At 36.4% G+C, this 9674-nt stretch overlaps 1 protein-coding gene and 1 long non-coding RNA gene across 8 annotated transcripts; both read left to right on the top strand.

Moving 5' to 3' along the window:
* The first annotated feature begins 2366 nt into the window (after positions 1 to 2366).
* On the top strand, positions 2367 to 5617 carry LOC147381694 (uncharacterized). Of its 2 annotated transcripts, none has more exons than XR_015174425.1 (3): positions 2367 to 3097; positions 4493 to 4663; positions 5360 to 5617. It is a non-coding gene; the product is annotated as an uncharacterized LOC147381694 (long non-coding RNA). The 2 variants fall into 2 exon arrangements; XR_015174424.1 differs by having other exon boundaries at positions 4493 to 5251.
* Positions 5612 to 8982, top strand: LOC147381693 (ABC transporter G family member 31-like). 6 transcript variants are annotated; one of them, XM_086430077.1, is made up of 6 exons: positions 5612 to 5708; positions 6893 to 6965; positions 7110 to 7228; positions 7498 to 7581; positions 8460 to 8593; positions 8731 to 8982. In XM_086430077.1, exons 2-6 carry the CDS (start codon positions 6944 to 6946, stop codon positions 8891 to 8893), a joined length of 522 nt encoding a protein of 173 aa, XP_086286203.1. In that variant the 5' UTR covers positions 5612 to 5708; positions 6893 to 6943; the 3' UTR covers positions 8894 to 8982. The 6 variants fall into 6 exon arrangements, with proteins under 6 accessions (XP_086286203.1, XP_086286205.1, XP_086286201.1 ...); XM_086430079.1 differs by having other exon boundaries at positions 7487 to 7581; XM_086430075.1 differs by having other exon boundaries at positions 6893 to 6971.
* Positions 8983 to 9674: the final 692 nt, after the last annotated feature.

Here is a 9674-nt window from a genome sequence, read left to right as displayed (position 1 = left end):
TGGAAGTGTAGTTTTGAAATGGACCAATGGGAAAACAAAAGCACATTTGGGAGGGTGAATAAGAGGATGACATGTGTAAAGGTGAAGTGGTAGGTGAAAAGTAGACTTTGGTTCATTTGTAAATAACAAATACAGCAAGGGTGGAAGTGTAGTTTTGAAATGGACCAATGGGAAAACAAAAGCACATTTGGGAGGGTGAATAAGAGGATGACATGTGTAAAGGTGAAGTGGTAGGTGAAAAATAGACTTTGGTTCATTTGTAAATAACAAATAAAGCAAGGGTGGAAGTATAATTTTGAAATGGACCAATGGGAGAACTCCATGTATGTACTTGAAGATTCCCACCTTTTGAGGGTATAATGGGAAGTTCCCTCACCTTTATGGATTATTACCAAAGACCAAACAACCTTTTTGGTTTGACTAAACCTTTTGAGAAGGGCGTTCTTGAGTTTTCACAAAGGGAAAGTTGACCCTCCAATTAGATGATGCATTGGGTATTGGGGGCTTATGAGGTATCAACATGTGTCATCATATAAGGGGTGAGAGAATGGACTTGGGTTTGGGTTTGGGATATGGACTTGGATTTGGGTTAGGACATGGACTTGGATTTGGATTTGGGATATGGATTTGGATTTGGGTTTGGGTGATGGGCATAGGTTTAAGTGGATTAGGGACAAGGCATGGGCATGCAATGATATGAGATGATGCATGTATGCATGAAAATGATGCAAAATAGCAATGTGGGTCCGTCGAAGAACTTGAGTTCTAAATCAAAATTAATTCGAGAAAATTTGGATTTTCCTATGGGTTCGTGCAAATTGGGGTGTCTACATACTCCAAAATAGAAATTTCAAGAAATGCAAATTTTTGAATTAAGAACTCCCAAATTTCCATATGAATGTGAACCTTCTAAATATAAAAATGCAAAATCTTCTAAATTGGAAAATTATTAAAATATGAAATTTCTAAATTACAAATCTATGAATATATTCTCCCAAAATAGAACACTACGCAATCCCATATTGAAAAGTTTCCAAGTATGAGTTTTCCAATGGTCTATGAATAATTTTCAAAAAGAATAATTATATGAATAATGAAGTTTCAAATTAGAAGCTCATGGATTCGTCAAGAATCACCCAATTGGAAATTTACCAAACAACAAAAAATCCAGGTTATCATACTTACCAAATTGGAGATCGATAAATATCATTTCATAAAATTTTCAAATATGAAGGAAAATCCATAGGAAAAATTTCATATCCTTAAAATAACCAAAAGAGCATGCACACCTGATTTTTTATTTTATCGAAATAGCGATCATTCAACGACATGCATTTTATCAAGTCAAAGGGTACATTAATTCATGGATTAATTCTAAACTCATTACCAACTAATCACAAAAGTACATTTTCCATCCCCATTGCAAGAAAATTGAATATCATCATGAGTCATACGAATAAAATTCGGACACAATGATCATAGCATTTTAAAAATAACAATCTCCTAATACTAACATGCAAAAATAAAATAGAAAAAGTAATAAAAAAAAAAATATAACAACATCTCCCTAATCTTATCAATATGCAAAAACAAATAAAACCTAGAAAAATTCCTAAGAAGATTATCCTATCCTATCAATATGCAAAAAGAATAAAATAGAAAATGATACCCACGTAAAACAAACATGTAAAACAAAAAAAATATATATAAAACAAAGGCATTCTCCTAACCCTATTGAAACACAAACAAATAAGAACATAAAAAAACCTAAAAATATTTTTCTAATCCTATCAACATGCAATAAATTATGCCATAGAAAAAAAAAAAAAAACAAGAATAAAAATAAAAATAAAAATGAACCAAAATAAACTTACCTAATATAGAAAGATGACGAGTTGATTCCTTCTGGGAGGACCCAAAAGCTGTGAATATTTGCTGCCAAGAGACGAGGACAGAGAAATGGATGTTCTGAGATGCACTGACACTACATCAGCAACTTGAAAGGTCTAAACAGAGAGGTGACGGTGCTCCGTGCGATGAAGGTAATGGCTGAAGGAGATGTTAGCCCGTGACGTGAATGCAATGGGAGTATTGGAGTGGCTGTGTTGAGGACGTGGAGAAGAGGTTGTTGCAGCAAGTTTAATGGAGTTAACACTACGTCATATTACGTTTTTCGCGACACCATAATTGCGCTAAAAACGACTGCTCAAGGCTGTCGTTAATTGCGACAGTTTTAATCTGTCGTTTAACCGTCGTTACTACAGAAAAAGTAAAAGTTGGGGTGCCAATAGCCATTTTAAAAGAGAGAGAAAAATGCCTATCTGTCTCTCGTCCTCGGTCTCTCCTTCACTCTCTCTCTCTCGTCCTCGACTCTCAGCCTCTCGTCCTCGCTCTCTCGTTCTCTCACACTCTATGTATGTATCTGTCTCTCGCACGCACTCTCTCTCCACGGTATTCCAGATCTAGGGTTTGTGGATCCTTGTCTTTTCATTCGAATCCTTGTTGGAAATCTAGCTCTGAAGATCCCCATAGCTTCGAAACCTCCTCGATCTGGCATTCACCCTTCAAGTTCTCCATGTTTTTGCAAGATCAAACTCAAGAACTTTCCTCATCAAACGGTTACAATCCCTCTGATTCATCCGGAGACTCAGATCCTTGATGGTCAAGTTCAAACCCTATCTGCAAGTTTCCAATTAAGCAAAACCGATTTGGAAAAGGTTGTAGCGAACTCTATCTTTGCTGGTAAACCTTGTTTGAAGATATCGATCTATATAGGCCGAAGAGGGACAACTTGTGGTGCAATTTTTGGGAGACTGTTGGGAAGGGTTTCTGTGCCGTTAGATCTGGAGTGAACAGAGACTAAGTCTCGTATTTTTCATAATGGTTGGATTTCGGTTGGTAAAGGTGCGAAAGCATCATCATCTATGCAGATGCACTTGAATGTGAGGGAGGAAACCGATCCAAGATTCGTCTTTCAGTTTGATGGAGAACAAGAGTGCAGTCCTCAGGTTTTCCAGATCCAAGGGAATAAAAGGCAGCCTGTTTTTACTTGCAAGTTCGGTTTCAGAAACTCCATCGACCGAAATCAGATCTCAAGGTCAGTTAGGGTTTCTTTCTGTTTCTTCATGTTTTTGTTATAATTTTGGATTTGGAACCTTTGAAAGTGAATAAACATCTATTTCAAGTGAATCGAGAATTTCAAGTGTCAAGATTTCGATTTGATGCATTTTCTCGAATTTTTAATTTTTTTGCTCCCTTCTCGATTGTTTTTGCTGATTCTCTTGAAAATTTGCTTCTTAATAGATCATCGCAGAGCAAAGTAAGCAGTTCAAGAATTCAACAAATTTCATAATCTCTTTAAGACTTTAGTGGCTTTGAAATTTTGTACTTCTGTCATGGAAAATCTACAATTAACTTGTAGTAAGTATGTCAACTAATCTGTTTACACTAACATCTGCCAACCATTTACATCAACACCTAACAAGTCTAGACAACACCGTTTTTTGATATGTCTTGTGGTACACTTCTTAGACATAGAGAAATCTCATGAGAGTTGAACGACGAAACATGATTCATGTTGAACAGGGGTGAATGTACAATAGCCATATGATGGTCAATGTTCATACCACAGTAGATGCATTTTCCCATCTAGTCCAATGCAATCTATACACTATTTTTTTTTGTCACTTATCCTTTTTTGCACTAAAGGTGTCTCACATATTCTACAGCTTGAAAATATTTAGAAATTTGTTTCAGATTCATGACAAAAGAACCTTCACAATCACATTTATAAGTAAATGAGCTAGATTGGTGGATTATTTAGCATGGCTTGTCCCAAAAATTATGACTTAGGCGCATTTGTGTGTGTATTTTTTTTTTTTTTTCTTTTAATAGATACTTGATGCTCTGTTCTTTTCTTCATTAGTTCAGATGTTCAAGTCAAATATGGAGATCTTTATGTGACTACAATATAGCTCCAAGAAAATATTTAAATTGCATTAGGAAACATTTTTTTTAAATTTTGGTTCATCATATTTATTTAGTTTTGCTTGACCTGTTGGATGCTAAAATATAATGGAGACTTGTGGTTTTATCTTGGAACTTGACTTCTGGTGTCCGAAACTTGAATTTGATTTGATTTGGTTTGGTGTGGAAGCTTTGATGAGCATCTAAGGTCCCTCTGAAAATCAAGTAAGGACAGTTATGATTTGAATCACCTGATTCCTAACAAGACTAGTATAATTTAAATATCCTGTTATGCCGGTCCTTCTATCAATGCAATGCCAATTTATATTTTTGTATCCGCTTTTTAAAACTTGGTTTCATTCGATGTCTACAAATAGAGGGTTTTCATCTCATTCCTTCGTTACTTTATCGTTATGCATCTGGTATTTTTTGTTTTAGTTGAGAAAAGTAGATGTTAGTATTTTGTCAAATGGCCTAGTAAGGCTTTTCTAATGCTTACTAACTACCTGTTTGTGCCACATGACAGTATTTCTCTTAATTACTTATTGAGATAGTCATCTAATGGAATGGAGTGGATGGGCTGGATTGACTTAATCTTTTGGTAGGCAAGTGGCTCACTTTACCAACTCTGAACTGGTTCCTTCACTGGAATGTCCAACTTCCGAACTTTAAATAAATTACATTGTGCCATATTCAGGTATTTTTCTCTAGTTGAAATATACTTGCAGTGTATGTCTGGTGTACAATTGCCTGTTTTGCGTTTTCTCTTCTTCAGTAAGCTGTTTGAGTTACTGGGTTTCATAAAGCAAATGCAAGGCGATATGCTTTGATAATTATCTATTCACTTACCTGTGCTTTTTCTAATTGCAAAGAAACTTTGAGGTCGTGGGTTCAGGTCCAGCTTACCCATTAAAAAAAAAAACAACGATTATTGGGCGTAGTGACCAGGGCCTCCCTTCTAAAAGGGAGCGGTCTTGAGTTCAACCCCCACCTTGTTCACATCTTAGTTGGAATCAAGTCAGCTTTTGACTTGTTTTGTTCATAGCAATACTTCCAACACAGGAGTCTATTTTTGTTTTACCCAAGAAACTGGCATGAGTTTAATTCTAGAGTTGTGGAAATTAGAGACAATCCCATCAATTGAACTAATGCATGTATATTGTTGAACAGAATGTGGAAGGTTTGAAATCTGATTCCCTAGACATAGACCAACCAAAATTTGCGAAATTTATATTTCAGTCTGAAGGAACAAATGATGAAGTTTGACACATGGACTAGAATAAAGGTTTAACAAGATTGTATAGTTATTTTTTTTAATCCGTAAAATTGAATTTTAAGTTTGCAGGGTTATTTCATACTTATTGTGAAACACTAAGCTTAAACTTATTTTCAGGACTCTATATGATTTGTATTGAGCAGAGTTTGCCAAACCATTTTCACCACCATGTACCTCAGCAGCAGCCAGACACGTCAAGTGTCAACTCGTCAACTACTTTGGATACAATACATTATTATGCTCCTGGAGCCACAGATGTTGCTATACCACTGCACCATTGATAAGGAGCAGAAGAAGACCTTCATGCATTTAGATGAATCAGGCATTAGGCATGCTGCCCAATTACACTTCCCAAATGTCAAAGATAACTGTTTAAGAATGAAGCAAAGAAGATGGTGGTTGCACTAGTTGATATGGAACGTGCTTTTGTTCCTCCCCAACACTTCATCTGTTTAGTGCAGAGGAGGTATGTTCAATAATTATTTGTTTTCTATATATATATTTTACTCCAAAATACATACACACATCATCATCAACCCCTCATCCCAATTATTGGGGTCAGCAACATGAATCCTATATATCTGCATTACATGGCGTTTAATTACTTATAATCTTTTAATTACATGGGAGAGATACCAATAATAAAAGAACCTTAGAGGAAAATGAGGCAAATGAGGCTAAGTGATAGTACTAATGGGCTGAAATTTCACTGATTTCACTTGCAAATGGGAGAGATACATGGCCATATATATAAGCCTCTTTACAAAACCGAGATTGACACGATTCCTCCCCCTAATTAACTATACTTAATACAAAATATGGGAAATGAAAAAGTCAAACATAGGATATACAATGCACGCTAAATGCTACTCCAAGTTTCAATGTTACCTTGAGAAAATTCCAGCAAAGTCTTCACTTTTCGAAAAGATTCTAGGTTCTGTTGTTTCGGAGGCCTATTTCCAAGTTTGTGTTGTAGCAGTTTTTAATTTGCATGAAGATCTATGTGTGCTAGTACTTGGTATGGGAAATCTCTCTTTACCATGTTTCCTTGCTCTAATGTCTTCAATACTACCATGTCTTCTTGCTCAACTGAATTGAGGATTACAATTCATGCTTGTCCCGTTTCCATAAAATTATGTCATATATTTATCATGTTTGCTTTTAACTGTAAAATAAAGAAGAAGAAAACCTTAACACTAGTTCTAAGTGATTACTATGGGTGGTGCCAAGATCAGGTGAAAATGCTGCAGAGATTGTTGCAAGATTGAAGCGGGACTTACTTCCCACATTTAAGAATTGTCAGCAACTTCTGAAATGAACCCTAATGTTTGGTTGTCTGTGGGAATTGGAAGTCATCATAATGTACCCAACATGGAATTTTGGCATGGTTGGCCTAGGGTACATGAGTAATTATGTGGCTTTGGTGGAGTTGTAATTCACACTAGGTGGGAGTTGCAACTCCACCAATTTAGGGTGTTTGGGGAGTTCTAGGAGTGTGTAACTCCAAACAGCAAGGCGGGTTGGAGTTGAGTCCCATCTTCCAAGCAGGCCCTCAGATCAATTCGGAAATGTATTAAAAGAAATGAATCATTTTTTGAAATACTCCTCATTTTATGCTTTTAAATTCTTGGTTTATTTTTGTCTTGACAGCCTTTGATAAGCAATTCATTTGCATATCTGTGGACCATTTACATTGCGTACATGGCAAGCTTAAAGAAACCAGGTCCAAGTTGTGTCTCAGCTGATTGATTTTACCTTCTGAAGTTATGCTTTTAGTTACATCTTTTCTGTTGCTCTGGATTACGTCGCACTGGTTGGCTAGCAATCTGTTTGCATGCAGAGTAAATGGAACTGGACATCTTTTTAGGTGATACTGGATTGCCGGCATGCTTGCCACACAATAGAAAATTACTATGGCTGGCCCAAGATATGGTATGGCGTCGATCATTAGTTGCTGCCACTGGAGGGGACTATCGCACCCAACATGTAAGTAATGCCTCCATCCCTTTGATTGGGCCCTCATGTTCTGTTTTTTTGAGTATTCGGAGTTAAGAAACTCGGGTTTGAGTGCCCAATCTCAGAATATAGTGGTTAAGTCATATGGTGCACTCCAATGGATCATATAGATGTCACCCAAATGGCCGCCTTGAAAGCGTGCTGATTGGTGATCGATAGGGTCCTTATCATTTAGTTTAATTTCATATATGCAACCATATTATAATTTATTTTAAATTTTCTCTGTGGTTTCAATGCAGCTACTTCTTATGAAACGAGGGGGTAGAGTTATATATGGAGAGAAGCTTGGTGACCACTCTCAGACTATGATTAACTACTTTCAGGTACCAGTGAACACTCTTACTTTCTTATTTATTTTGGTGGAAGGAGAAACACTATCAATTGAATCTAAATCTTACAACATGTAGGCTCCAATATTAAAGTTAATAAAGAGCTTGTAGTTGAAAGACATATATTTGTTGGTTTCTCACTAGCTCGCACTTGTGGTCATACAAATGACACAAGTTTTTCTTTGATATTGGTGTTGGAAAGCTAATTAAAATGCATCATTTTCATGAGTTAAAGATTCTTTGCTGGCAGAAGGTGTTCACTTCTGATACTATTAGATGGATCTGGTTGGGTCTTTTCTTCCTACATGTAAAATTCATACAATATTCATTGAGATTTATATGTATTCAAACTTTTAAAGATATAATTTACATATGGAAAAGAATTGAATTATAATCACTAATCGTCTACTTAGGTGGCTGTTTTTACTTTGTATTCCCATGCTTTTTTTATGTTCTGAGATACAAAACAATTTATCGTTTACATTTTATTGCTACTACGTCTGCTCCTGCTTCATACATTTCTCTAGTAGAAAAGATTAAGCCTATCAGTTCATATATTGAATGATATATATAATATAATTCTTGATTCAAACTCCATGGTTTATAAGCTCACGAATAAGTTTAGCAAAGGTAAAATATATACAAATTTACATGAGCCAATATGCCCATTATCTCCAACACACAGATAGTTTGTAGAAATAGTTGTATCTTTTGATAATGAAAATCCATTCATTTGGATTAGTTACTGTAATACCTCATCTACTGGCTTATATAACAAGTATATTTTGAACACAATATTTAAGCATCTCATTTTCTACCAGTTTTGTTATTTATGAATAAGTTCGTCATCCTAACATTTTTTCCTCACATAGGGAATTGATGGAATCCCTCCTATTCCAAATGGTTACAATCCAGCCACTTGGATGCTTGAGGTCAACACTTCAGCTGTTGAACATAGGATCGGTCAAGACTTTGCAGATATATACATAAATTCTAATCAATACAGGTGATTTTGATCACTTCTTTGTCATTTATCATGCAGTCTAGATTTGATTTTAACATGTTTCATCTTGTTTGTTAACCTAATATTAAAATGATGTTCTCCAACAAGCAGAATGTAATGATTTCAATACTTTTCTTTAGGGTGGTGGAAGATTCGATTGAGCTTTTGAGTATTCCACCGGCTGGTTCAGAACCCTTGAAGTTCACTTCTACATATTCACAAGATTCTCTTACTCAATTTAGATTTATGAAAGTTGAAGATGAGGGGCATTTAGGTCTTTTCATGTTATTAGTTAGGGTGTAGGTCATCAATGTCAAAACATAGGGGTATCTCCAACATTTAGCAACATGTGAGGGGGTCAGGTATAAAATAAATTTTTTTTTAAAAACAAAATACCCTATAGCGACGGTCGGCGACAGTCGCTATATCTCTATTTTACTGTCGTTTTTTCCGACTGCCTTGGACAGTCGTTTTTTCCCGACTGTTTTGGACAGTCGTTTTTAAAAAACCACTCCTTTTAAAACAACTCGTTTTCTGACTGTAGGTGCAGTCGTTTTTGGCGCATTATGACGTAGTGTAACGGAGAGGCAGCAAGAGGGCAGAAAGAGACGAATGGGAGAGAAAAGTGAAAAAGAAGGCAGAGAGGGAGAGAAGGAGATCAGAGAGACGGCTGCAATGGCCACGTTTTGAAAAGAAGGTTGCTGTCTAGTGGCTGTACGATGTGTAAGATGAGGGCAACGTTGCTGTCGTGGGTGTTACCGATCTGTAAGGAAAAAAAAACAGCAGCTACACGTTGTGAGTGGTAATGAAGAAGAAAAAAGGGTTGGGCAGCAAGGGGGGACCTGGTAGAGAGACGAATTGGAGAGGAATGTGGCTGTACTGAATGTTGGGCAGCAAGAGGATGTTGCAGGTCTCACAGCAACAGGCTGTGTTGTAGGTTCAGCCAAAAAAAAAAAGAAGAGACAAGGGTTGAGGGAGTCTTGGCTCAACAGAGAGAGAGAAGGGCTGTAGAAGAGAGAGGGCAGAGAGTGCATAGATAGAGAGGAAGGAGAAACTCTTTCTTTCTTCTTCTTCGTCACTGTTC

The sequence above is a fragment of the Akebia trifoliata genome, unplaced genomic scaffold (genome assembly GCF_017979445.1).
Source record: "Akebia trifoliata isolate Shusen 1 unplaced genomic scaffold, ASM1797944v1 Contig00295, whole genome shotgun sequence".
Lineage (NCBI taxonomy): Eukaryota > Viridiplantae > Streptophyta > Magnoliopsida > Ranunculales > Lardizabalaceae > Akebia > Akebia trifoliata.
This window is presented reverse-complemented; position numbering and strand designations above follow the sequence as displayed.

Bases quoted from the DNA above. Each gene is read 5' to 3' on its own strand.
- LOC147381693 (XM_086430075.1), top strand. From the start codon at position 6,944: ATGGCAAGCTTAAAGAAACCAGGTCCAA. The intron at 6,972-7,109 runs GTTGTGTCTCAG...ACATCTTTTTAG, and splicing joins CTTAAAGAAACCAGGTCCAA to GTGATACTGGATTGCCGGCA. The intron at 7,229-7,497 runs GTAAGTAATGCC...GTTTCAATGCAG, and splicing joins GGGACTATCGCACCCAACAT to CTACTTCTTATGAAACGAGG.